We start from the raw sequence: 27862 nt of genomic DNA, 5'->3' as shown, positions 1-27862 counted from the left end.
CACACCTAATTTTACAGTATTCTTTTTAGCAACCAATCTTTTCTGAGTTTTCATAAAAACAAATGTCTTCCTTTTGCACTCATATTTCATCAGTTTATGGAGTATCTAATTCAGTTACATTGTTACAATATTAAGTGTGCCTGGTGGAAACTGATTTGGGAACAGACTCAGAAGACTCTTGGCAAGCATGCCCTTCTATAGCGAAGAGCCAAAGGGAAGAAGCAAAGGGAAAGCCTAGAGAATGGCTTATTAGCCATAAGCATTTACTATGCCTGGGGCAGTAGCATTGCATTCAGAGAGCATCGAGATCACTGGTTAGCCTAGCAAGCTGATTAAACAGATTGGTAAAGAGAACTTCTTTGTGTACTAACTCTGGAAAAGGCTCTATAGTGTGGAATTGTCTCTACAAGACATGTGCCCAGCTGGGGACTACATTTCCCAGCATCCCTTGCATCTAAGCATGACCATGTGATAGTCTCCACCAATGGAATGTGAGCAGGAGTGGTGAGTGTCACTTCCAGGCAGGGCCTTTAGGAAGCAGGTGAGCTTCTCCATCCTTGTCTCCAGTGTAGATGCAGAGAACCCCAAAGCCCTGCAGGATGGCAAAGCTGCAACATAGAAGTCACCCAGATCACCATATGAAGGAAATCTGCCCTCCAAACAAGAACACCTGCCTTGCAATATTATGTAAGAGATAAACTGCTATTGCGTTGAGCCACTGGATCCTGCGGGTTGTTTGCTATAGCAGCTAGCATTACCCTATTTAATACACTTCCCATATAGGGCTGTCATGAGGATTAAGGTAAAGGACACACATGTAACAGACTCTTAATGGGACTTTTCCTATTGTCTCAGATTTACAGCTAAAGGATGGACAAGAGGTGTCAAATACCCCCTGCAAGACTTCTCTCTCCTCTCTCTCTCTCTGTTTTTTTTTGGACACAGGGTCTCACTCTGTCACCCAGGCTGGAGTGCAGTTGTGCAATCTTGGCTCACTGCAACCTCTGCCTTCTGGATTCAAGCTACCCTCCCACCTCAGCCTCCTAAGTAGCTGGGACTACAGGCACACACCACCACTCCTGGCTAATTTTCATATTTTTGTAGAGACAGGGTTTTGCCATGTTGCCCAGGCTGGTCTCAAATGCCCAAGTTCAAGCAATCCAACCGCCTCAGCCTCCCAAAGTGCTGGAATTACAGGCATGAACCACAGTGCCCAGCCCCTGCAGGCCTTTCTTCAGGACATTATACCAGCTTTCCTTCTCTGAAAAGGCCCCTCAGCCTACATAAAGCAGAAGATTATGAATAAATGTTAAGGGCAAATTTCTGGAACCAGACAGCCTGTATTTGAATCCTGTGTCCAAAACTTACTAGCTGTGTGATCTCGGAAAAGATACCTCACCTGTCTGGGCCTTAGTGGATGTAAGATGCCATTACTAATAATACCTACCTCATAGCCTTGCAAGGTGCACAAAGTTAGGCTACTTAACCATTAAATAACAAACATTTTTGAGGTGAAGGGTCAAGCTTGATTCAGGGGAAGTGTTAAATATTATATGATTTGATGTTGAAACTGTACAGAAAGGCATGGGCAAAAAGGAAAGATTTCATTGAATGTATTGGAAGGCAATGGTTGAAGAAAAACTAAAGTCATTTAGGTGTGTCCCTCATCATGTTCAGATTATTCAATAAACCAGTTACACACATGAAATATTTAGATCAGCTTGGTGCACACTGAAATCCTCAATACATCTGAACTCTTACTATTATTCAAACTTGTGGCAGGTCAGAAACCAAATCCTCTCTAAGCTTTATTAGTTTTGAGTGATAATACAAATGAATATTTTGGGATTGGGAGAAAGCAATCATTCTCATACTTTTGAGTTTTCACAATACTTCAAAAACAAATTTTTTTTTTTTGAGACAGGGTCTTGCTCTGTCGCCCAGGCTGGAGTGCAGTGCACGATCTCAGCTCACGGTAACCTCCACCTCCCAGGCTCAAGTGATCTCATGCCTCAGCCTCCTGAGTAGCTGGGATTACAGGTGCCTGCCACCACGCCTGTCTAATTTTTTTGTATTTTTAGTAGAGTCGGGGTTCCGCCATGTTGACCAGTCTAGTCTCCAACTCCTAGCCTCAAGTGATCTGCCTGCCTCGGCCTTCCAAAGTGCTGGGATTACAGGCATGAGCCAACTCGCCTGGCCAATACTTCAAAATATTTATGAATCTAAATAAGAATGCCAACTCCATTGCAAAGTAAGAACATTGAGAAAAAAATCTGCAAGTGCTATTTCTAATCACCTTCATTTTATAAAAGAATGAACTTTATAACCCCTGGAATTAGGAAGGTCATAATCTCAGAGTAAAGGACAGTCCTTCAGACGAAATCCATTTAACTGAAGATAATTCACTAGGTTGCCCTTATTTTTAGTACAGTTTACTGGCCCATGTTTGGAGACTCCAGGTATAAATTACCGTAAAGTGTATAAGCATTCAGAGCTATTATCCCTCACGATGGTCCTACAAAAGGGGGATTTGCCTTGTCTATTCAGGCTGCTATAACAAAAATACCTTAGGCTGGATAATTTATAAGCAACAGAAATTTATTTCTCACAGTTCTGGAGGCTGGGAAGTCCAAAATCAAGGTTCTAGCAGATTCAGTATCTGGTGAGTGCCCGTTTCTCCTGGGGGTCACCTTCTGTGTATCCTCACATAGGCGAAGGGCAAAGGGCTAACAAGCTCCCTCAAGCCTCTTTTATAAGGGCACTAATCTCATTCCCCGCCTCCACAAAAAGGCCCAGCTTTTAATACCATCACCTTGGGGATTATGTTCCAACATATGAATTTTGCAGGGACATGAACATTCATACCACAGCAGGGAATGTAGTCTATGAGAATATAGAGGTGCCAAAGATTAGGTGACTTGCTCAGGGTCACCCAGCTGGGCTGAGGCCTGGTCCCAGCATCTCAATGCTCTGGGAAAAAACAAGTCTTTTCCTCCAGAGGTGATTATGTGTTGAAGGGATCTCTGTTCCATGTGGTCATCTGGGGATCCAGGCTCCTTTCTTGTGATCTTCCGTGCTCTAAAGCTGAGATTCCTTTCCTGGAGACAACAGACCCCCAAGGGATCTATGGATGGAATTCAGAAATTAACGAACTTGAAAGAGAAAATAATTGCAGCTTTATTTACACTAACTTCTGACATTTAACATTTATTTCCATTATGAATATAGACAACAAAGTGGTATTAGCAGTACCTATTTGTTGTCGATAGAAATCATAGATATTTTCATATCACATTGACATTATTGCAGATAGGTTGAAATACTGTTTATACCATCACAACATTGAAATTATGGTAATTAGACTAGATCTTATTGTTTCATATGTTAATAAGGAAGCACTATATTGTACACCTTTTACATTTTGATTACTACATTTTAATAATTTTAATTCTATGTTTTTTATTTTATGCATATAAAAGTATTAACTGAGAAGGATAGCATAGACTTTACTAGCTGCTCAAGGGGTCCTAGGTTCATAAACAAAAGTTAGGAATCATGTTCTAGAGCCTTAGAGTCTTCTATTGAATCCTCTGCACGTGACCAGAAGATGAAGGCAGAGATCGAGTCTGGAAGATTGTAAGGATTCAGGTCTAGAGTCACATCCCACAGCCAGATCTCAGTCACCTGGCTGGGAGATGTGGTTTTTTTCTGGGTGCTCAAGAGGAAAGAAGAAACAGTTTAGAGAATAACCAACCAGACTCTGCCCCATTATCATGTCACTTGCAATGACTCAAATTAGAGAGATGCTGGAACCTCTTGTCTAGAATCCTCTGATTTCTGCAGGTAGTGGGAGGGAGGGAGGTGCTGGGCACCAGGTGCCTATCTTACTTATTTTATTTGCAGGTGCAACTAGTCTATGTTGCATGGAGACAGTTCTAAGGGCGCTCGAGATTGAGTTTCTCAGATTTTCCTTTTGCTCTTCCAATGTACTGGCTGTTTTGCATCCCCAAGAACTTACAATTTGTTGGGGGTCTGGTGAAATTAGGACAAAATGTACATCGTTGAAAATAGAATTATAGCTTGCATGTATACAGAGCTTTAGAATTTGTCAAGTACTTTAATAAGCCTGTGCTCACATGGTCCTCATTCAGCCCTCAACGAGACAGGGCATTTCCATATTCAGAGTTGGAAACTAAGCTCAGAAGGAGAAATGGATGCTCAAGGTCACAAACTAGAGGCAGACTCAGTGCTACAGTGGTCTCAATCCCTGCTCAATAGGCATGTATTAAATCCCTGCTATGTCCCAGGTTCTGTGCTGGGGTCCAGGGACACAAAGATGATGAACCAGAAATCCACTCAGCTTCTAGGGAGAATGCCCAATTGAAAAAACAAGAATAGATAGGTAATTATATTGCCACATATAATTATACTTGTCAAGACTCTTAATTGAAGAGATAAGAACACAAGTCAAATTAGTTTACTAAGGGGAATTTATTGGTTCACATAATAAAAAAAATTTAGGAATGTATGGCTTTAGGCATGGCTGGATCCAGCTTCTCAAACCATATTGCCTGAAATGTGTTTCTCTTATTCTCAGGGGTATGTGTGGCTTCATTTTTCAGACAGGGTCTTATTTCATGGTGGCAAAGATAGCCTCAGTGATTCTAGGCTTACCCTCTACTAGTTTGGCAACTTGAGTCAAAAGATGGTACCTCTTTCCCAATTGTTCCAAAAACAGTCTTGAGACTGACTCTCACTGGCCTGAATGGGGTCATATGACTATCCCTGAACCAATCACTATAATTTTGATTGACCAGGCCTGGTCACATATTGGACTCTGCATCTGAGGTGTTTTAATCAGCCTCCTTTGAACCATATGGACTGATGTGGAAAGCCTCCCAAGGGAAAATTGGGGGACTGTCCCCCAAAGAAAAGGGAAAATATGCTGGGGAGATAAAACCAACAGAGGCCCCTTATGGCAATGGTGGTGACAGTACTGGCCACTATGGGAACAGAGGGAGAAGACAATCCAGGCTGGAAGTTTGGGAAGGTAAGGCAGGAGACAGCACCAGGCACAGGGAACGGCATGTACAATGACCTAGCGATGAAGAGACTGTAACACTTGGGAAACTGTGTACAGATGACAAGTGGGGCGGGAGGGACTACAGTGAGGTTGCAAGACCAGCTAGAAAGCCAGCTGATAAGACACTGGGGTGGTCTGGAATAGGGTTGGTGCTAAATTGCAAAAATTGCTGTACTTACTTGTTTCTTATATCCATACCTCATCACAAAGGGAAATCTGTTTCTCTGCTCCTTGAATCTGGGCAGGTCTTATAACTTTCTTTGGCCAGTTCCAGGCCTAGGCCTCAAAAGAGACCTTGCAAACTTTCCCTCTGTCTCTTGGAACTCTACCCGGTCATTCTATAAATGAGCCAGTGCCAGTCTGCTGGATGGTAAGAGACACATCAGCAGAGCTGAGCCATTCCACCTAAGTCCCTGTGATGTGAGAGAGCCCAGCTAAGGAAGGCAAAGCTTCTACTCATCTGACAGCTGTCTGCAGATATATGAGTTGGCCCAGGTGAGACCAGAAGAACCATCCTGCTGAGCCCATACCAAATTGCCAACTTCAGAACTGTGAGCTAAATAAGTCATTGTTTTAATCCACTAAGTTTTGGGGTAGTTTGGTTTTATGCAATAATAAAGAACTGATACAGGGGGTGTTTATAGGAATAAAATGTGTGATGGGGAGGCAATATTCAAGAGCTTTTCAAAGAAAAATAACTAGATCTTGATGACCATCTGGATGTGGAGGGTAATGGAGAGAGAGGGTTGGGCAAGTGCAAGGAGAATACGGAAGAAAGGGGAACATGTTCAAGGGGAAGATGGCTCATTCATTCATGCATTCCATAAATATCTATTGTGTACATATCTATTGTGACATAGAAATATCTTTCTATGTCAAGCAGAATGCTGGAAGCTGGTGACACAGTGGTAAACAGAACAGATGCAGCTCCTGCCCCCACTGAATCTGGGTTAGAGCAGGTGGAGTTTGAGACTCTAGCAGACATCTACGTGGAGCCATCCAGTAGGAGGTCTGCCGACTTCTTATCCATTACTTTATCTACTGCCTCCTCCCTGATCATCTCCCACTTCTATCTTTCTGTTCCTGGTCTTGTATCCTTAAGTAAGTCGGTTCTCTCATCTGGTCTCACTTTGCCTATTTATGACAATAGCATTGAGGAGATGAGAACTCCATGAAGTCCTCAGCCTCCATGAGGATAGGAATGTGCCTGTGCCTTGCCCTACAGACTCAGATGGAGAGGCTGGGTCTGTATTTATGATTGGTAAACCCAGGATGGGCTACTTGTGTCTGGTCAATGGGAAGTAGCAGGATAGCAGACAAACTCAGGGAAGGGGCTGAGATCCTCTCAGAAGTGGTGGCCTGGCCGCAGAGCCAGTTGTCACATGAGAACAGGTATGATTTATAGTGTAATTTGTTAGGGCTTCTAAACCTGAAAAAACAATGACATAAATCACCAAGACAATCCAGAGCTAGAAGGAGACGTGGGGAGGACTGGCAAAGATGGATATCCTCTTTATTCAGAGTAGAAGATGGTAGCAGAATCAGGGCTATTTCCCCAAAATTCCTTTTACCCTTCCATCTTGCTTAGTAGTCCTGGATTTCAGTGAGATGAGCCCCACCCCTAGCTCCAGGATGGGACTGGCTGATCCTAGAGATTCTGTTGTGAAGAAGTACTACCGCCCCACTCCCTGCTAGGGGTGGGTTGGGCAGCATTTGTGGTAGAGTGAGGGAAGCCTGTTATCAAGGTGCCTGGAGGGTGCTATTGGCACATAGTTGGGATTGGGGAGACCGGAGATGGTAATGTTCTGTGATGTACGAGATTAATACAGCAAAATAATTGTCTCACTGAAGATGCCAGTCACACCAGTGTTGAAAAACATTTCTCACTCAGAGCACTCTCCCCTCCCTGTTAATAAGAATTGGGTCAGGAAAACCAGGCCCAAACCTGTCAGTACTTGTCAAACCCCTGGCCCCAGGGACCTGTTTGAGTAGGAGGCTTAGGACCTGAGCTAGGAATTTGGGAATCCTTTGTCTCCTGCTCCTCCTGGAGGCTATGGTGTGAAGAGCTGTGAGAGGGAGTCTTGCTCTTGTTGCCCAGGCTCTAGTGCAATCGTGCAATCTCAGCTGACTACAACCTCCGCCTCCTGGGTTCAAGCAGCCTCCTGTCTCAGCCTCCTGAGTAGCTGGGATCACAGGCATGTGCCACCACACCCAACTAATTTTATATTTTTAGTAGAGACAGAGTTTCTCCATGTTGGCCAGGCTGGTCTTGAACTCCCAACCTCAGGTAATCTGCCCACCTTGGCCTCCCAAAGTGCTGGTATTACAGGCGTGAGCCACTGCTTCCGGCCTAGGATGGGATAATTTTTTAAATCCCTGGGCTGGGAGACAGGAAGCCTGGTTCGCGAATGGACTCTGCCCTAGACTTGCTAAATGATCACAGGAAAAACACTATCCTACATGAGCCCCACTGTGGCCCACCTGCACATGGTAGAGGAGTGGGCAAGAGAAACACAGAAACACCCTCTAAGTGCTTTGCTGAGGGCCCATTAACCTCAGGAAACAGAGCCCTGAAGATGTTGTGAGTCTTCTTGCTCTCAGGGCCGTGGAACCTTCCCCTTACCTCCTCTCCCACTGCCAAGCTTGATCCCCAGGGCTCTGAGCCACACATTCCAAGGGAGAGCTTGAGCCACACAGTCCCCATATCCTGCATTTGCACCCTTCTTTACCTGCACGGTGTGAGTGTTCACCTAGAGCCAGGAAAACAGCACAGGTACCCATCAATGAGGGAGTGGGTGGCTGTGCTGTCTCCAGACCCCAGGGTAATGACATTTCAGAGCCAGGCCTTGTGTTCAAGGGACTCGGGCAAGTAGTTAAGATAATAATAATAATAATAATAATGTTAATGCTTGAGGATATAGTAGCAGAGTAGAATATTCTCCACTTTCCAGCTCCTTCCTAGGGCTTGGTGCATATGGATATCTCCTTTCAGAAGCCTGGCCAATACTAAGGTATGATGAGAAAGCTGGGAGGTTGGGATAAGGGGGAAAAAGGAGGCAAACTCTCTTAGTGGTGGAACTTACTGAAGTTAGGCTTCAAGTCTGTATTGGTCAGGACTCTTGGTTGCAAGTGACAGAATCCCAACTCTGTTAGTGCGGGTAAAAGGTTGAGCTGCTGTCACAAAGATGCCCAGCAGTGCTGTGACTTAAGGAAGACAAAAGTTTACTTCTTTTTCAACTGAGCTGCCAAGTGGTCAAGGCAGCTATGATCCAGGGGGCCACTCAGAAACCCAGGTTTCTTCCTCATGCGCTCCATCATTCCTTAGGACAGTGGTTTCCAGGGTGGACCCTGGACCAGCAGTATCAGCAGAGCCTGGGAACTTGTTAGAAATGTCAGTCCTCCAGCCCCATCCTGGGCCTAGGGAATCAGAAACTCTAGGTGTGGGGCCCAGGTGTCTGTGTCTTTACAGGCCCTCAAAGTGCTTCTTCAAGTTTGAGAATCACTGTCCTAGGATACTATTCCTGTCTGCACAATGGAAGCTGGGGCACAGAGGGTTGCAGTCAGTGGAAGCAGGAAAGAACTTATGAAGGAAGCACACAAACTTGTGAGGCTCAGGTGAGGAAGTGGTACATGCCACTTCCCTTCATATTTTATTGGTAAGGATTGAGTCACATGGCCACACCTAGCTGCAAAGAAGACTGGGAAATGTAATCTAGACATGTACTCAGATAGAAGAGAAATCATCTGAGTAGCAGAAAGAGGCAGTGGAAAGCTCTGTGAACTTACCATTTTGGTCACTGGGACAGTATAAAATTTGGGATCATTTGTTTCAACTAGAAGAACCATCACTATCTGTCCCATGGTAAAATTCCTATACCAGAGAAAGAAGACTCATAGATGGTAGTTTATCCACACTCTTGTCTCACACAGACATTTAGCATTTCTTTATTGTGAAATATTTAAGACATTGTGGCAAAGACGGACAGATGTTTGTGATAGCACATGAAATGTAGATAGACTACATTTCCCAGCCTCCCTTGCAGTTGGGTGTGACCATGTAACTGAGTTCTAACCAATGAGACAAGAGCAGAAGTTCTGTGTGCAACTTCCTGGCTCAGGCTCTCCGTGAATTAATTGTCTGAGTTTCCTCCCTGACCTGTTCAGGTCTTACTGGATGCAGATGATTGGGAGGAGGAGACAGAAAGGAGGAACCCCAGACAAAGGAGCCCAAGTCCCTGGATCACCATGTCGGGGAGCCCACCAAGCAGAAGCACCCATTGGGAATGTTATGTGACACAAATAGACTTAGTGCTTTGGCTAGTAAGCATTTTGCAGTGACATTCCAATGGCACTGGTGGTAGAGGAAGCAAATGCAGGTGTTTAAGGGGTACATTGTCTGTAGAGAATTTTAAAACAGTAATGAAACTGTCTAAAAGTCTATCTGCATTTTATTATCACCACATGCCAGCAATTCTAAATGTTGCCAGTGTTAAAATATTCCTCTCACCAGGGAGAAAACACCCACTGTCACAGGCGTTTGAACCAGAGAACTCCATCTTGAATAAGGGCTGGGTAAAATGAGGCTGAGACCTGCTGGGCTTCATTCCCAGATGGTTAAGACATTCTAAATCACAGGATGAGGTAGGAGGTCAGCACAAGATACAGATCATAAAGACCTTGCTGATAAAACAGGTTGCAGTAAAGAAGCCAGCTAAAAGCCACCAAACCCAAAACCAAAATGGCCAGGAGAGTGACAGCTGGTCGTCTTCACTGCTACACTCCCACCAGTGCCATGACAGTTTACAAATGCCATGGCAACCTCAGGAAGTTACTCTATATGGCCTAAAAAGGGGAGGCATGAATAATCCACCCCTTGTTTAGCATATAATCAAGAAATAACCATAAAAATAGGCGACCAGCAGCCCTCGGGGCGCTCTGTCTGAGGAGCAGGCTTTCTCTATTCCTTTACTTTCTTGATAAACTCGCTTTCACTTTATGGACTCGCCCTGAGTGCTTTCTTGCGCAAGCTCCAAGAACCCTCTCTTGGGATCTGGATCGGGACTGCCTTACTGTAACACCACCACCTCCCCTGGTTCCTTGCTATGCCACTGGATTTGGGGTTTATTTATTACTGGGATCTGGTTTACCCTGGCTAATAAAGACAAACATAAAGGTATAAATAGCAATGACGAACATCCATATGTACACCACGTTTTTTTAAGGAAAAAAAACATTACGACTGTTGACATGAACATTTAAAATAAATTTAGATTTCTTCTGGCGACTGTAGACTGCTACTTAAGCAATCTGCCTGACGTGGGGGAAAGATTCAGGGAGACTTTGCATTCCACAGATGCCACATCAGCCATCTGGAGTAAGCAATGAGGCAAAGAGGATGCCACCAGGTTCCCAAAGCCTTGGGTTTTAGTCAGATGGGCACAGGGCAGGGGTCGAGAGAAGGCAGGCGAGTAGGACTCCAGTGAAATGTCTCAGAGACTGAGAGAGGCAGGAGGTAGTGGACGTGGATGGTGTGTCCTTGAGGTGAGTGGCGGTGAGGGGTTTGAGGGGGTCAAGTCAATCACCTGTGTCTGACCCCTGCTGGCTTCAGGGCAGAAGAGAAGCTGCTAAAGAGATTCATGTTAGGTTATTGGCCATCCAACAGAGACTGGATGAAAAGACTTGGCCCGTGCCAGGCACCGGGGCTCACGCCTGTAATCCCAGCACTTTGGGAGGCTGAGGCAGGTGGATTGCCTGAGGTCAGCAGTTTGAGACCAGCCTGGCCAACATGGTGAAAGCCTGTCTCTACTAAAAATACAAAAATTAGCCAGGTGTGGTGGTCGATGCCTGTAATCCCAGCTACTCGGGAAACTGAGGCAGGAGACTAGCTTGAACCCAGGAGGTAGAGTTTGCAGTGACCCAAGATCACACCATTGCACTCCAGCTGGGTGACGAGAACAAAACTCCGTCTCAAAAAAAAAAAAAAAAAAAAAAAAAGACCTGGCCCGGTGAACACATTATATTAAAACCTTTTTCATGAACGCCAGTGGTGAGGGGGCATTGGGCAGTGAAGGTGTTACTGGAAAGGGGTCCTGATCCAGACCTCAAGAGAGGGTTCCTGGATCTCCTGCAAGAAAGAATTTGAGGCGAGTCCACAAAGTGAAAGCAAGTTTATTTAAGAAAGTAAAGGAATAAAGAATGGCTACTCCAGAGATGGGGCAGCCCTCAGGGCTGCTAGTTGCCCATTCCTATGGATATTTCTTGATTACATGCTAAACAAGGGGTGGATTATTCATGTGTCCCCTTTTTAGACCATATAGGGTAACTTCCTGAGGTTGCCATGGCCTTTGTCAACAGTCATGGTGCTGGTGGGAGTGTAGCAGTGAGGACGACCAGAGGTCACTCTCATTGCCATCTTGGTTTTGGTGGGTTTGGGCCCGCTTCTGCAGACTGTTTTATCAGCAAGGTCTTTATGACCTGTATCTTGTGCTGACCTCCTATCTCCCTGTGACTTAGAATGCCTAATTGTCTGGGAATGCAGCCCAGTAGGTCTCAGCCTTATTTTACCCAGCCATTACTCAAAATTGAGTTACTCTGTTTCTAACGCCTCTGACAAAGGGGCCGTGGATAAAGACCAGACCAGTGTGATGGGCCACTTGCAGCCCCTGCTTCTGCCCTTGGGTTCTCCCTGATGTCATAATTCATTTCAGTGGAAGAGAAAAAAGATGAACTCTTGAGAATCAGATGGCTAAGAAGGCACCTCAGACTCTAGACCACATTTTAGCCATGGAGAGGCAGTTGGCCTTTTCATTAGCACATGAGACATGGTGGCCATTGGTCGCCTCCCCTTTCCTGGGCGAAAGATGGGGTGGGGAGGTCACCTCCCAGGGAGGCTGTTGGAGTTGCCTCTTGAGCAGCCTCCTCCTGGCAGGTGGCCTCTTGGCTGCTCATGCATAGAAATGCCACGAGGGGGCAGCAACACACCACTGTTGTCCTCCCCCGAGGCTCGAGCTGTGTCTGATTTTAATGAGATGGGAGATTTGTTAAAACACCAATTTCTGGCCTGTAATCCCAGCTACTCGGGAAGCTGAGGCAGGAGTATCGCTTAAACCCGAGAGGCAGAGGTTGCAGTGCGCTGAGATCTTGCCATTGCACTCCATCTTGGGCAACAAGAACGAAATTCCATCTCGAAAACAAAAACAAAAAAGCACACACAGATTTCTGGGCCCTACTCCCAGGGTTTCTGTAGGTCTGGGATGGGGAATGTCTAACAGGTGCCCAGGGGATGGCTGGTGCTTCTTGTCCGGTACAATGGCTCTGTTAGAAGTCAGGATATCTTGTGGGTAGTGAAAAGAAGGAGTCCAAGGTGGATTTTGGAGGTGCAGGCTGTGCATGGTTCTGCTTTGACCCAGGTACTGATTGCATGGGTGTGCTGACTTGTGAAAACTGGACTAACTGAACACTTATGATTTGTATACTTTTTTTTTTTTTTTTTTTTTTTGGCGGCAGTGTCTCACTCTGTCACCCAGGCTAGAGTGCAGTGATGCAATCTCGGCTGACTGCAACCTCCGCCTCCTGGGCTCAAGCCATCCTCCCACCTCAGCCTCCTGTGTAGCTGGGACTATGGGCAGGCGCCACCATGCCCAGCTGCTTTTTGTATTTTTTGTAGAGACAGGGTTTCGCTATGTTGCCCAGGCTGGTGTCAAACTCCTGAGCTCACGTGATCCACCCACCTCAGCCTCCCGAAGTACTGGGATTATAGGCGTGAGCCACCGTGCCTGGCCTTGTATACTTTTTATACCTCATTAAAAATTCAATAAAGAAGAAGGAGAAAGGAAAGAGAAAGGCAAGGGAAAGAGGAAGAAGAATGTAAGAAGGGAGGAGAAGGGATGACAGAGAGACAGAAGACAGAGAGAAAGAGAGAGAGAGAGAGAGAGAGAGAGAGAGAGAGAGACACTGAGCCTGAGCCAGCTGCTAGTTCAGCCAGTTCTGACTTTCCATCCTGGATGGTGAGTGGTGATTCTACTCTTCAAGCCTCAGCTTCTCATCTGTAGAATCCATATCACAACAAGCACCTCACTTTCAATAATAAGGTATAGAAAGTGAGAAAGGAAAGTGAAAACCCCAATTCACTCTGCCAAAAGGAAAAAGTTAAACTGAAAGTTGAGTCATGGGAGAAGCTGCCTTTCCTTTGTTCATAAGCAGAGGGCTCTCTGGCCTTTTAACTGTAGCTGCTCTGTGTTCACCGTATCTTACGTAAAGTTACTGAGCGTGAGACGAATACCTAATTGAATAAGTAATTCCCCTACCTGTTCTTTTTCTCTTGCACCATGTGGATTTCCAGACCCTTCCTCATTCCCCTCCAGCCTGCTCTTCCCTTTTAAATACCGAAGCCCTTAAAGTCATCTTTGGAGAAAGGCACAGACCTCTCTGCTGGGCATGTCCTTAACCTTGGAAAAATAAACATCTACACTGATTGAGACCTGTCTCAGACTCTCCCTGCTTTACAAAAGCATCAGGAACACAGTAGCTGCTCAATAAACAGTGAGATTGTAAGCTGCTCCATACCAGTGTGTGGGCGCCTCTGGGAGGACCTGACCATCTGTGTTTGCTAGGTTTGTTTTAATTGTTTTAATTGTAACCAGTTGGGATGGGGAGGACCACAGGTGTCCTGGCAGGCCAGAGGACCTCCTGGGGTCTGTTGAGGCCCTTCACTAGGGAAACTTCTTTATGGCACTCAGCTGGAGAAGGACAGTGTGCAGAGGGCCCGAGGAACAGGCCCCCTGTGCCAGGTCCTTCAGCCACAGCTGGCAGCAAAGGCGTCTCCAGAAAGCATTCTGCGCTGGAACACTCAGCTTGCCCTGCAGACCCAGGCCAGCACTGAGGAAGTGAGTGCAGAAGCTTCCCATGGGGGAGCAGCCAGGCCTGGCACCTGTGGCCATGAGAGCTTCCTAGAGGGCGAACCTGGTTTGCACCTGTGGGTAATTTACAAACACTGTGTATGGGAATTGCACTCATTTTCGGGGGCCCTCCTTGCCCTTCCTTGCCCTGCGTCTCCCAAGCCCCCCTTTCTTCCACCTTCTTAGCAGGTTTGATTCATGGGAGGCGTAACTGGAAACTGGGGGATAGCAGCAGGCAGAAGCCGGGGCGCGTCTCCCCAGCTCTGTCTACCTTTTGTTGGGTCTACAAGGCTGCATCTCCCAGCAGACAGCCTTGCTGGGTCCCATCCTCTGCCTGCCAGTGCCAGCACTGGGCTCTGCCCTCCCTCTGCCCCTTCACCCCGAGGCTGGTGTTCTTTCCCCTCTTGCATCCCAGGGTCCCCTACCTGGCTTCTCAGATGGGTAACTAAGTCCTCTCATTAAATTCCTTCTATGTTATTATGTTGAGTGAAAGACGTCATTCATTAGAGAGTACCTACCATATTGTTGTATTAAGGCGAAGTTCAAGAACAGGAAAGCTCATCTATGGTGATAGAAATCAGAACAGTGGTTGCCGTGGGGAGCAGAGGGCTAACTGGGAAGGAGCCAGAGGAGACTCCCTGAGATCATGAAAAGGTTATATACCTGGATTGAGGAGTTGGTTACATGAGTGAGTACGTTCGTGAAGACTCGTTAAACCATATGCTTAAGACCTGTATATTTAACTGTGGGTAAATTATACCTTAATAAAATTAGCTTGGTAAGAAGAAATCCCTATTTAAATACCAAGAGTGTTTTCTAATTTCCTGCTTGAATCCTAATGGAAATACAGTTTTACTTTTTAAACAAACACAAGTAGACCATGGAGGAAGGTGTAAAATTTATGTGTCTGGTGTTGGGTTTTGTTGTTGTTTTTGTTTTGGGGTTTTCTTGTAAACAATAAAACCTGAGACTTCGAAGAATTTCACCCTTGGCTTGGTGGATTTCAGGCCATGCTCCCCAGTCCCTGGGAGGCAGCCTTCATTCTCCCTGCTCTTTTCTGGTCAGAAACCCTGGGAAGCACTGGTCTATATAAAGTGCTTAGTGCCTAGCACATAGTAGGTGCTCAAGAAATGTTAATTATTAGCCAGGTACAATAGCTAACACCTGTAAGCCCAGAACTTTGGGAGGCCAAGGCAGGTGGATCGCTTGAGGTCAGGAGTTCAAGACCAGCCTGACCAACATGGCAAAACCCCATCTCTACTAAAAATACACACACACACACACACACACACACACACACACACACACACACACACACAGAGCCAGGCATGGTGGTGCATGACTGTAATCCCAGCTACTCAGGAGGGTGAGGCAGGAGAATTGCTTGAACCCACGAGGCTGCAGTGAGCCAAGATCATGCCACTGCACTTCAGCTTCAGCCTGGGCAGCAAAAGCAAAACTGTCTCAAAAAAAAAAAAAAAAAAAAAGAAATGTTAATTATTATTAATACAAATTGGGTTTCATGGCTCACTTAAAGGCCTGTCTTCTGGCTTTCTTTGAAACTGTGTGATTTCACCTTGTGAGGTTCACAGAGAACTCCTCGCCTGAATTCTGCCTAGATGGGAGGGCTTTCTCAGAAAACACAGGTCTGACACACAAGATCACGCATAGGCTTGTATTCAGGGACGATTTACAAAACTTCGGAAAAGGCAGCAGGAGAGCCACAATCTCTGTGTGCCTTCTCTTCATCCTACCCCAGAAAAATGGCCAGTCCAGTGCAGCACCTGCTGCAGCCTCAGTATTAAGGGAACGCTTGTCCCACCTCTTGCCCAGGGGAAGTTGGAGAGAAAGCTCACCCGCGTGCATGTTTGATAAAGGCTGTGTGTGTAGCAGGGAATGGGCCAGAGGACCCTGGACACCCTGGCCAGCCTCCTAGGCAGTGAGTTAGAGGAAAGGGGACTGGGTCTTATGCTCCCACTGTACCCCGGGGTCCAGGCAGACCAAGCAGCATGTTAATATTTGTGTCCTGCATGGTGGACCCAAGCAAAGTGTTGCCTGCAGCCAAGGACCTGGGCAGGGGCCATCTGCCATCAGCGCAGGGCCCAGGCACACCGTGTCCCCATTCCCAGCCCGGCTCTAGAAGGCCCTGATCTGTGGTCTGCGGCCCCTGGAGGGTGGGCAGGGCCTGGGCAGGCACAGGCGGTGCTGGGTCTCCAGTCGGCAGAAGCGGTTCTGGTTGGACACCCGGGTGGCCATGCCCAGCCCACAGGTGGTTGAGCAGGGTCCCCAGGCTGTGCTCCATTCTGGGCAGGGGACACCAGGAGGCAGGGAAGCGACAAGGCCAGAAGACTGAGGTCCTAGGGGGAAAGAACCAGAGTTAGCACAGAGTGGCAGAGCTCGGCAGCTCAATCAGCAGCCCCCACCAGTGGCCATGGCCATCTTGGTCACATGGCTCAGCCTCTCTGCATCTCAGTTTCTTCATATGTAAATTTCCTCACAGTGGATGGCACTGGATAAAATAATGGGCGTGAAGTGCCTAGCATAGCGCCTGGTACTTATAAGATCCCCATAAATATTAGTTATTTGGCAGCCAGAGTGTGTGGCTCACCGTGGTCCCTCAGTGAACCGTGGCTTTCTCTTCTCTTTGGATAAACAGCATCTTACAGGCAGGGCGTGCCCAGCTGTGTGGAGTGGTGCTTTGACTGGTGGCAAGGATGCTGAAGATTCCAGGATTCTTGTGCCTGGAGCAAGAAGGCAGGTTCGCCGTGGTCTAGCTTTTTCTCTGCTCCACAGCTCCCTCTCTGTGAATATTTTGGTGTCCTTCCTTCTAGTCTTTTATGCCAGTAGTCCTCAGCTAGGGGGATTTTGCCTCCCGGGAAAGGTCTGGCAATGTCTGGTGACATTTTTGGTCATCACAATTAGGGGGATGCTACTCATATCTAGTGGACAGAAGCCAGGGATGCTGCTAAGCCCCCGCACTGCAAGGGAAGCCCCCTAACAAATAATTACTTGCCCCAATTGTCACTAATGCTGAGGTTAAGAAACTCTGATTCCTACCCACATGTGTGTGCTGTGCATGCTTGTATATGTGTAGATACGTCTGTATACATGCATAGGGACACACTTAGTGGAGATTGAGTTGGAAATACACCTCTTTTTCTTTTCTTTCTTTTCTTTTCTTTTGTTGAGATGGAGTCTCACCCTGTCACCTAGGCTGGAGTGCAGTGGCGCAATCTCGGCTCACTGCAACCTCCACCTCCCAGGTTCAAGTGATTCTCCTGCCTCAGCCTCCAGAGTAGCTGGGATTACAGGCACCACCCCCCCACCGACCCACCATGCCCAGCTAATTTTTTTGTATCGTAGAGATGGGGTTTCACCATGTTGGCCAGGCTGGTCTCAAACTCCTGACCTCATGATTTGCTTGCCTCAGCCTCCCAAAATGCTGGTATTACAGGCTTGAGCCACCGTGTCGGGTCAAAATACGCCTTCTTATCCTGCTTTTATCCATAAGGCAAACTCATTGGTGTTTTTCTGTGTATTTAAATAATTATGTAATATTCCATCACAGGGATAGTAACAGCTACCTCTGATACCGTACCATGTGCCAGGCACTGCTACAGCTGCTTGGTTTGCACAAACTCATGTGGTTCTCACAATGCCATGAAGTGGATGCTCTTATTGTCCCCATTTTACAGCGAGAGAAACTGAGACACAGAGAAGTTAAGCAACTTTCTCAGAGACACAGCAATGAGGAGGTGGCGAGGCTGGTCACATGCCACGCACCTGACCCATGACACCCGACTGCCTCTTGAGGGTGGCAGCAGCATTTATGAAATTAATCCTCCTCTTTTCAGTTGCCTTTTTGAAAACGTCACGTTCGTGTAATAATTTTCAAAACACAACACAGCAACAACAAAAATCTCTAAAATTGAAGACTTTTAGTGGGATGGTGGGAGGTAACTCTTCTCTCCATCTCCAGCGCCCCCAGGCCCACCTCCCAGAACAGCCACCTTACCTGGTTCAGTTTTGAGTTTCTTTTTTAATAACCCCAAACAATAATAAATATTATATTATTAATATGTATCCATATATTATAAATACAGTCATGTCATATATTCTAAGAGCTTACCTCTGTTACATCTCTGAAATGTGAGAATTTGGTTCATGTACCCCAACCCTCCTTTCCTCTCCCCACTCTGTCACCCAGTTTTTATTTTTAATTATTTGTGGTTGTAAATTGTACATCTCAACGGCAGGGGCTTTTTGTTTATCAGTTTTAAAGAGGCCTGCTGACCCTCCACTCCTCTTTCTTTTTCTTTCTTCTTTTTTTTGAGACGGAGTTTGGCTCTTGTCGCCCAGGCTGGAGTGCAGTGGCACATCTTGGCTCACCGCAACCTCTGCCTTCCAGGTTCAAGCTGTTCTCCAGTCTCAGCCTCCCGAGTAGCTAGGACTACAGGTGCCGCCACTATGCTCGGCTAATTTTTGTAATTTTAGTAGAGACGGGTTTTTGCTGTTAGCCAGGCTGGTTTCAAACTCCCAACCTCAGGTGATTCACCAGCCTCGGCCTCCCAGAGTGCCGGGATTACAGGCGGGAGCCACCGTGCCCGCCCTCTACCCCTCTTTTAACTTCCTCCTTGGCTTCTGCCTCTCCCAGCACCCAGGAAGCCCCACCCTGCCCACCCCCCAGGTGGTCCTCGGCACCCCCAGGCAGTCCTGCCCCGGCCTGGACCAGCACTGCGCTCACCTTGGGCTGGAAGGGGCTGGGCCGCCAGTCCCCCTCCTTGGTCGCACACCCACTCAGGGCAGCACTTGCCCGGGACCTCGACCCTCCTGGGGTGGGGGCAGTCCCAGCTGGGCACCCGCACATCGTCGGGGCACAGCGGCACGCAGGTGAATCCCCCATCCTCGCAGCGGCAGCGGATCCTGCAGTGGGGCTGGAAGATCTCCCCTTCCCGATACAGGCGGCCGTTCACCGCACAGCTGCCATCCTCCTCTGCCACTGCGGAGGAGAAACCGCACCCCCATCGGTGACCCGCAAAGCCGCACGGGCCTCTCTGCAGAGCTACCCAGATCCCCCTGGGGGAGGCAGCAGCCTCACAGTAGCTGAGCCCTGTTCAGGGCTCCTGCTGGGATATACGCCTCTCCCCAGCCCTCCCCCAGCCTTTTGGGGCACCCTGGATCCTGGCACAGGGATTGCAAGAAGACGGGCATGGACCGACCGCCCCAGCTCCGCTCTTTCTTAACTGTGGACCTGGCCAAGTGATTTCACTTCTTCTTGGCCGTTTCCTCATTTGCAAGCTGGGATATAATGGTACTTATTGTCCAGGGTGGTATAGATTACTCGGAATGATGATCCCAACGTAAACCTTCCGCACGTCCTAGCTACTCTGCTATTATCATTAGTATAATTACTATCTGTTGATAACGCTTAAAGGCCTATGCGCACTGAGATTTCATGCAACAACCTCATCCTCCACGGGTTGTGTTGTAGTCATCACTATCAGATCAGGACTTAGCTTGCTGGCTGTGTGTCTTTGAGTAAGTTACTTAACTTCTCTGAGTGGCTGAACAACAGCAATGCTGATCTTGGTAATTGTACCTTGAGGTTCCCTGGGGTGACAGGTGCGCAGCCTCTAGCACACAGTGCTAGGCATGGCCTAGGTACCCAGGAAACACTCTTTCAATGAAGCCCTCAAGGTATGGGCGTTACTGCCACTTCCTCCACTGGACATGAACTCTGTGAGGGCTGGGGCTGACGGTGTCCATCCCTGCATCTCTCCAGCGGGCTCAGGGCCTACGTTCGACACATAGGACCACAGGAAAGGCCCCTTGAATGAATAACTGGCATAGGCTTGGCACATGAGAGGCACTGATGGAGCAGCCCTACTCCTGAACATTCCAGAGGTATTTACTGTTTCACTCCTGTGTACCAGCCACTGTGCTCCTAGACAGAAAGAGGACAGGTCCTGCCTGGAGGGACTCACGGGCAGGGCGGGGGACAGGTGTGAGGGCCTCACCTCCAAGACAGAATGAAGTAAGAGCTCTGGAGAGGTGTGTGAGCTGCTCAGGAAGTGCAGATGGGGATCAGCGTGTGTGTGAGACCTGGGTGGCCGCTGAGCTGCGTCTGGGGAAAGGACTCCTTAGCAAGCAGGTTCTCCCAGCTCTTCTGAGAATACCTTCCAGTGGGTCTACACACACACACACACACACACACACACACACACACGCAGGGGTTTCGGAACCACACAGACTGAGGTTCAAACTCTGGATGCCACTTGTGGTGCCTGGGGCAAGTTATTTTGTCTCTCTGAGCCTTGGTACCCGGCTCACAAGGCTGCTGGAGGATTAGATGAGCTAGGGGACTTACAGCATTTTGCCCCAAGCCTGGCTCATAGCAGATGCTCAATAAATGGGAGGGGGTTATGCTTCCACATAGCATCTGCTATGCGCCAGGCTTGGTGGGGAATGCTTTACATCCCCTAGCCATCGACTCCTCCAGCAGGGAAGGCCTCACTGAGAAATAACGCTGCTGGAGGGAACAGCCAGTGCAAAGGCCCTGAAGCAGCACAAATACCACACCCTGGGGTATTTAAGAAACAGCAAGGGGCCAATGCGGCTGGAGCAGAGAGCAGGAGGAGAGGAGGTCAGAGAGGAAGCGGGAGCAAGATCCCGAGGGGCCTCAGAGGCCACAGGAGACTTCGGCTTTTACTCTGAGGTGGGAATCCACCAGAAGGCTTGGGGCAGAGGAGGGAGGTGATCTGACACAGGGCTTCTCTCTGACTGCTGTGTTGTGAATAGACCAGGGGCAAGGACAGAACAAGGGAGATGGTTATGGGGCTACTGCAAAACCCAGGCCAGTGATGACGGGGCTCACACCAGGGTGGCAGCCGCAGAAGGGACGGGAGTGTCGGATGCTGGAAATAGCATGATGAATTTGCTGGTGGATGATATGTAGGAGGTGAGAAAAGAGAGATGTCTAGGCTGGGTGCGGTGGCTCACGCCTGTAATCCCAGCACTTTGGGAGGCCGAGGCGGGTGGATCACTTGAGGTCAGGAGTTCCAGACCAGCCTAGCCGACATGGTGAAACCCCATCTCTACTAAAAATACAAAAATTAGCCAGGCATGGTGGAATGCATCTGTAATCCCAGCCACTTGGGCGGCCGAGACACAAGAATCACTTGAATGCAAGAGGCAGAGGTTGCGGTGAGTGGAGATCATGCCACTGCACTCCAGCTTGGGTGAAAGAGTAAGAATCCGTCTCAAAAAAAGAGAGAGAGAGATTGAGAGAGAGACGTCTAGAACGACCCCAAGGTCTTGAGCTTGAGCCATGAGATGGATGGACGGGGAGGCTGATCTGCAGGGCGGGAGATCAGGATCCCGGCACTGGATGTACCGTTACCACGATGGTGAATCTGCAGCACGTCTCACAGCTTAGAGTTCGCCCTTAGAGAACCACATTCAACGAGTAAGTGATAGGACTGAGGTTTTTGGCAGCGCGTTCCCTGCAAAGCCCTATACTGAGCCTCTGCAATGTCTTAGCTGGACTCTGACTCACCTTTGGGGTTCACCAGTTCCCAGCCTCTAAATTCAGTTTCAATCATTAAACACTCATGAGCACCCACCATGTTGCCAGACCAAGGTGGGGAGTTTTGGGAAGGACCAGGCACCCAAGTATGCCCGTGACCTGCAGGTGTTTGAAGTCTGAATTAAGATGGAGTAAGAAAAGTCCCTTAATAAAGGTATCGACAATCACAGCCTATCTACTAATCATGTGCTGCATGTCAGGCAGTTGAGTAATGGAGCTTGTGAAGCCAGCTCCCTGAGTTCAAATCTCAGCTCTGCCACTTATGAGCTGTGTGAGCTTGGGCCAGTTGCTTAGCCTCTCTGTACCTCTTTTTTCCATTTATAAGAGAAGGGTGACATTATACCTACCTCATGTGGTTGTGAGATGAAATGAGTTTATATTTGTGAAGCCCTCAGTGTCTTGCACGTGGTAAGGGCTGCGCAAGTGTAAAATAAACTCTGTGGGTGCTGTTTACACGTGTCATGGGTAATGTAAATAATGGCTTTGTAAGCAAAGTGTTACAATCTCAATTGTTTTTCAGATACATTTTCATAAGCAATCCTCCCTCAGTGTAACGAGTCACCCTCCTTATCCTTTCAATACTTGTAAATAAAGCATTTCACATGGATTACTTTTTTTTTTTTTTTTTTTTTTTTTGAGACGGAGTTTCGCTCTTGTTACCCAGGCTGGAGTGCAATGGCGCTATCTCGGCTCACCGCAGCCTCCGCCTCCTGGGTTCAGGCAATTCTCCTGCCTCAGCCTCCTGAGTAGCTGGGATTACAGGCACGCGCCACCATGCCCAGCTATTTTTTTTTTTTTTTGAGATAGGGTTTGGTCTGTTGCCCAGGGGTGCAATCACAGCTCATTGCAGCCTCAAACAGCCAGGCTCAAGTGATCTTCTCACCTCAGCCTCTCAAGTAGCTGGGACTACAGGCACATGCCACCGCACCTGGTTAATTTTTTTTTTTTTTAAATAGATATAGGATCTCACTACGTTGCCAAGGTTGGCCTAGAACTCCTGGGGGCAAGTGATCCTCCCGCCTCAGTCTCCCAAAGTGCTAGGATTATAGGCATGAACCACTATGCTTGGCCTGTTGTTTTTTAACAAGGCTTTTCCTACAGATAGATTCATTGTCAATGATTCATGAGCTTTTCTCTCTCTCTCGTTCTTATTTTTGTAAAAGTGTGACATGCTCGTAGATGAAAGAGGTAAATTGTTCTACAAGGCTTATTATTTTAAAAGGGGAAAAAAGAAGAACACGCTCTTGTCTCTGCATTTCTCCAAAGGGATGGTTCTCGGCTGGAGATTTTGCCCCCTGGGGAAATTTGGCACTGTCTGAAGACGGACTGTCACAACTTGGAGGATGGGAGTGCTCCTGGCATTGAGTAGGTAGAGTTTGGGGGTGCTGCTAGAAGTCCTACTATGCACAGGACACTCTCCCATGCACAGGACACCCTCTCACGCAGGGGACACCCCCCATGCATGTGACACCCCACCACGCACAGGACACCCTCCCATGCACAGGACACCCTCCCACGCAGGGGACACCCCCCACGCACAGGACACCCCCCCACACACAGGACACCCTCCCATGCAGGGGACACCCCCCCCATGCACAGGCTACTCTCCCATGCACAGGACACCGACCCCATGCACAGGACACCCACCCAAAGCAAAGAATTCTCTGGCACCAAGTCACTATAGCCAGCTTGCAAAACCCTGCCCCAAAGCATCGGAGGATATCAAGAGTGGGGAGGAATGCAACATGCTCAGGTGACTGGTGAAGACGCAGCAACCCCAGGATTCCAGCAGTGTTCTGAGGGTTCCCACGCTCAGAGAAGACAGAATGAAAAGTTCCTTAGAGCCTGTTGGATCTGGTCCCAGGCTGTGTGACATGAAGCATGTCCCTTAATGCTAGGGAATCTCAGTTTCCTCATTCATAAAATGGGTCTGAAAGTACTTCCCATCCTAAGGTTGCTGTGAGGATGATGTGATTTTTGTAGTGGGTGCTTAGCACAGTTCTGGACACATATTTTGCCCTGAAGAAGAGATGGTACTTTTCCTCAAAGCGTTGTAAGGATCCTGGGAAGGGAACAGTGGCATCTGGTTTGAAGAATCTGGGGAGAAGCTGTTTGAACTTGGCTTTGAAAGTTGGCAATGATACAGACAGGTAGTGATAGAGGACGGTTACTGGGGTAGTGGGATGGTTTAAGCAGAGGCCAAGAAAGGAGAGGAGGGGGTGGGGAGCCTTGGACCACCAGGTTTGGCTAGAACAGACGGGGTACCTGAAGTGAGCATCAAACGGGGTAGAGAGAGGAGGGCTGCACTTTGATTCAGGATGCCACGGCCTTGACCCCCCCCCCGCTTAGACACCCCCCTCAGTCCTGCAAACCTGCTTACAGAGGCACAGGGCCCCCTGGCCCCCGGGTCCTGCCCCGGGCTGGCAGACCAGGCCCTGGCTGGTGTCGCAGACGTGGAGTTGGTCGCAGGGCTCCCCCAGCCGCCGCGCACATACCCAGCAGCAGCCACAGCCATCCAGTACCAGGGGTACTCCCAGCGGGCATCGGGGAGGTGACCAGGGACAGGCACATGGCATCGGGCACAGCTGGGCACACACCTGAAGAGACAAGAGACCTGAATCAGCCACAGCTTTCGAGATGGGCGGTAAGACCCTCACAAATGGCCACCTCTCTGCCAGGCTGGGCAGTGTGGGGTCCACACGTTAGCCTCAGAGCCATGCAGACCTGGCCTCCAAGGCCAGTAGCCCCATGGCATGCCCTAAGAGGCAGTATGGCATTGTGGTTATGGGCAAGGACTCTGGGCTACAGTTCCAGCCCCCCCCCCACCTTTTTTTTTTTTTTTTGAGTCAGAGTCTCACTCTGTCGCCCAGGTTGGAGTACAGTGGCATAATCCCAGCCTCATTGCAACCTCCGCCTCCAGGTTCAAGTGGCTCTCGTGCCTCAGCCTCCCGAATAGCTGGGACTACAGGCACATGCCACCATGCCCCGCTAATCTTTGTGTTTTTAGTAGAGACGGGGTTTCACCATGTTGCCCAGACTGGTCTTGAAATCCCAAGCTCAGGCTTTCAGCCCGCCTCAGCCTCCCAAAGTGCTGGGATAACGGCATGAGCCACTGCACCTGGCTAGAATTCTAGTTCTAATTCTGCCCCTTATTAGCTGAGTGACCTCGAGGAAGTTACTTAAGTTCTCTGAGCCTCAGTTTCCTCGAAGTATCTAACTCAGAGACTTGCTGTGGGGCGTACATGAACCGGTGCGCAGCAAACCCTCAGCACAGGGCCTGCCGTGCAGCAGACGCTCAGTGTCCTTAGTTGTGATGAGCGTTGCTGTTAATTACAGCAGAGGGCTTAGCCCCTGCCCTCTGGGAGCTTACAGAAAGGCAAAAGCAACAAGCCAAGGATGAAAATGCCAGGGTCTGGTACGTTTTCCAGCGTATGGATACCTATCTTAGGACTGAACAAATTGAACAGTATCACGGATGTTTTTGGCCTTTGGATCCATTCAGCAGGTTTCCCAGCTCTGAATGCACATCTCATCAGCCAGGAGACTTGGGAAAATCCAAACCCCAAACCCACTGTGGGATTTACAAAATCAGAAGTCCCAGAGTCAGGGCCCTGGAATCTGTCTTTTTAACAGGTTGTCCAGTGGCTTCTGAAGCTCAGCTAGGTTTTCAGCACCTCTGCCCCTGTCTAACCTCTTCCCCCTGCCAGGCACAGATGGGGGAACTGAGCTTCAGAGAGAGACAGGGACTTGCCACAGTCAGTGTGTTTGATTCAGGGCTGGCGACATCCCAGGTCCTGCTTCCTCAGTGAGGACTCAGGGTCACGAGGTGGGGTAGACTGTGTCTGTAACAGGAAATACCTAAACCAGGGACCCACTGCACAGTGACAGGATCAGGGCCTCAGCCCAAGTGACCTGCCTGACCCTTGCCACCCACATCACAGAAACAACCAAACCATACATCGGGTGCCAAGGGCTTCCTGTCTGCCCATTTAAGGTGGGGACCAAGAAGGAAGTATCATTCAAGACGCTCCCCATTTGGCCCATCTGTGGGGGGCCAAGTTTGAGTTTAGGAGGATCCTTAGGGGATGAGGGTTTTAACTAGAGGAGGGGAGCCTTGCAGCTTAGAATGATGGAATTAATGACCTTTCTCCTGTGCAGCTCCAAAGCAGGCAATGACCCCTTTGCCCTGCCTTGCCCTCTGCCCCGCCCAGTGCCCCCGCCACCCGCAATCCTGCAAACCTGACTTCAGTTGCCAGCAACTCCCACACTGGCCACCAGGAGCCATTGCAAACTGGCTGACCAGCCTCTGGTGGGGGGCCCAGAGCAGGACGTGATCACGGCCCCCACTGAGACAGCACTCCGTAGCAGACAGACTCACGGAGCTAGGTGCCTGGCTGCCTCACGAGGGAGTGGTCCCATAGCTGCAGGCTGTTCAGATTCTAGAGACGATCGCCTAGCCTCCTCGCCCCTCAAGGTGTGGTCTGAACTAGCTGAAGCAGCATCACCTGGGAGCTTGTTAGAGAGGCAGCTTCTGGAACCTCTCTATAAATCTGAAGCCAAATTTGTATGTAATAAATCCGAATCTGCATTTTCATAAATCCACAGGTGATTCACATAAAAACAGTCTGGGCTTTGGGGTTCCCTTCTAAATCAGAGGTTCAGCTCCCTTGGCTTGTGGGAACGGAGGGAGGACTGGCAGAAGTGACTCTCAGGTCTCTTCCCACCTGAAAACAGCAGTGCCAGGAAACAGACCAGCAGCTGTGCACCTGGGCTCCCACCGTGGGCTCCCTCTACTGCATGCTTGAAAGGCACAGGACTCTGTAAGCCCGGATGCCCAGGAGAGGCTATGAATGATATCACCTATTCTAGTGAACAATGATCACATGCGATGCCGTATGTATGCCATGTGCCCCGTTGTGTCATTTCCCTCTCCAATGTGAGGTGCCATCGTTATGCCCATTTTAAAGAGGAGAAAACTGGAGCTCAAAGAGTGTAGTAATACAGCCAGTAAGAGGTGGAATCAGGATTGACATCCAAGCTCAAACTGACATCCAAGACCCAAACTCAAGTTGTCCAATTGTGCCTCGGTTTCCCCAGGGCCTTGCCATGATATCTGTGGGGAGGGGAGCCGAGACTCATGATATCTGGCGTAGGAGCACTGGACATGGAGTTTTTTGGGCAAGAATTGAGATTCAGCTTCTGCCACTGACTTGCTACGTGACTGGACACATGGATGAACAGCTTTGGAATGTGGAGGTGACGCTCCGTTTTCTCCTCTGTAAAGTGGAGTAGAGACCACCTATTTCTGTGATGATGGAGATTAAATGAGGTCCTGGCCAGTCCTTGATCAAAGTGGTTTTGCTTGTGCCCAGGTGTCTGCCTCCTGGTCCGGTCCACAGCCAGGAGCCCAGGAGCCAGCCTGGAAGACATAGAGCTCTCTCTCGGAGGGTTGCTGTGGCTTTCCATGTTCGTGGTGACTACGTCTCTGAGTGTCCATGCAGTCTCTGCTTCCTGGGACCAGAGAAGAATGTTCCCGTAAGCCTCACCCTAATGGTGAGTCTGGAACAGCTTTACTTTGGTCTTTCATCATCCTGGGCCCCTTTTCCCCCTAGAACCCCAAGACCCCTATTCCAACTACCCAAGCCATCCACACTGGCACCACATCCCACCCATCCCTTTTGGAAGAACACACAGCAGGGCAGGATGCCAGCATGGTTCTCAGCCTTCCCTGGCACCAGTGCTTGGAGCCTGAGGGAGAGAATCTTCTGCCCATGCTCTTCAAAGGAGCGTGAAAATACAGTGAGATCGTGGCTTGTGGTGGGGCCGATTCCACGGTTCTGGGAACTCAGTATTTGTTGAGGGGATGACAAGCTTAGCAGCTGTGTTCCAGGTTGGGCTTGGGGAGGCACAGACTGGAGTGCCTCTCCCCTACAGCCATGTCTATTCTGGGCTCCACCATGGTTCTCCTCTGTTGCTCTGAACTTTCTTTGCTGTGTGGCTTTGGGCAAGTTGCTTACCCTTTCTGAGCCTCACTTGACTGAAAGCTGGGAATCATAATTCCTTATGGGGTCGTTGTGCATGTTAGATAAGGGAGATGTTCTACAAGCTCTTTGGTGAATGTCCTGCACAGCATTCCGGGATAAGGCCATTGCTCCACAGAGGTGTCTCCTGTCCCCCTCTAGCGAGGGGGCCACTCACTGCCTAGGAGTCCAGCAGAATCGATGTCCTTGCAGAATGAACCTTCCAATCAGTTAGGCACCCATTCAAATCCTGGCTCAGAGTCAGGCCAAGCATGTC

The 27862-nt window shown here is 48.8% G+C and overlaps 2 protein-coding genes across 4 annotated transcripts in view; one reads left to right on the top strand and one right to left on the bottom strand.

The window, feature by feature from the left end:
- ADA (adenosine deaminase) overlaps positions 1-27862 on the top strand; it is a 138881-nt gene that overhangs the window by 2944 nt on the left and 108075 nt on the right. The window contains exon 2 of the transcript XR_012519362.1: positions 26938-27118. The gene's annotated coding sequence lies outside the window, so the exon portion shown is untranslated. The remainder of the gene's footprint in view (positions 1-26937; positions 27119-27862) is intronic.
- Positions 15642-27862, bottom strand: part of CCN5 (cellular communication network factor 5) — a 13152-nt gene continuing 931 nt past the window's right edge. For 2 of the 3 annotated variants that reach the window (XM_010346891.2, XM_074406573.1), the window contains exons 3-5: positions 23946-24162; positions 18725-18979; positions 15642-16337 (exon numbers count right to left, since the gene is read on the bottom strand). In XM_010346891.2, the coding sequence (XP_010345193.1) occupies positions 16117-16337; positions 18725-18979; positions 23946-24162 (693 nt within the window). In that variant the 3' untranslated portion in view covers positions 15642-16116. Of the gene's footprint in view, positions 16338-18724; positions 18980-23937; positions 24163-27862 lie in introns of all 3 variants that reach the window. The other variant, XM_074406574.1, reaches the window with a different exon arrangement.

Source organism: Saimiri boliviensis, chromosome 9 (assembly GCF_048565385.1).
Source record: "Saimiri boliviensis isolate mSaiBol1 chromosome 9, mSaiBol1.pri, whole genome shotgun sequence".
Lineage (NCBI taxonomy): Eukaryota > Metazoa > Chordata > Mammalia > Primates > Cebidae > Saimiri > Saimiri boliviensis.
This window is presented reverse-complemented; position numbering and strand designations above follow the sequence as displayed.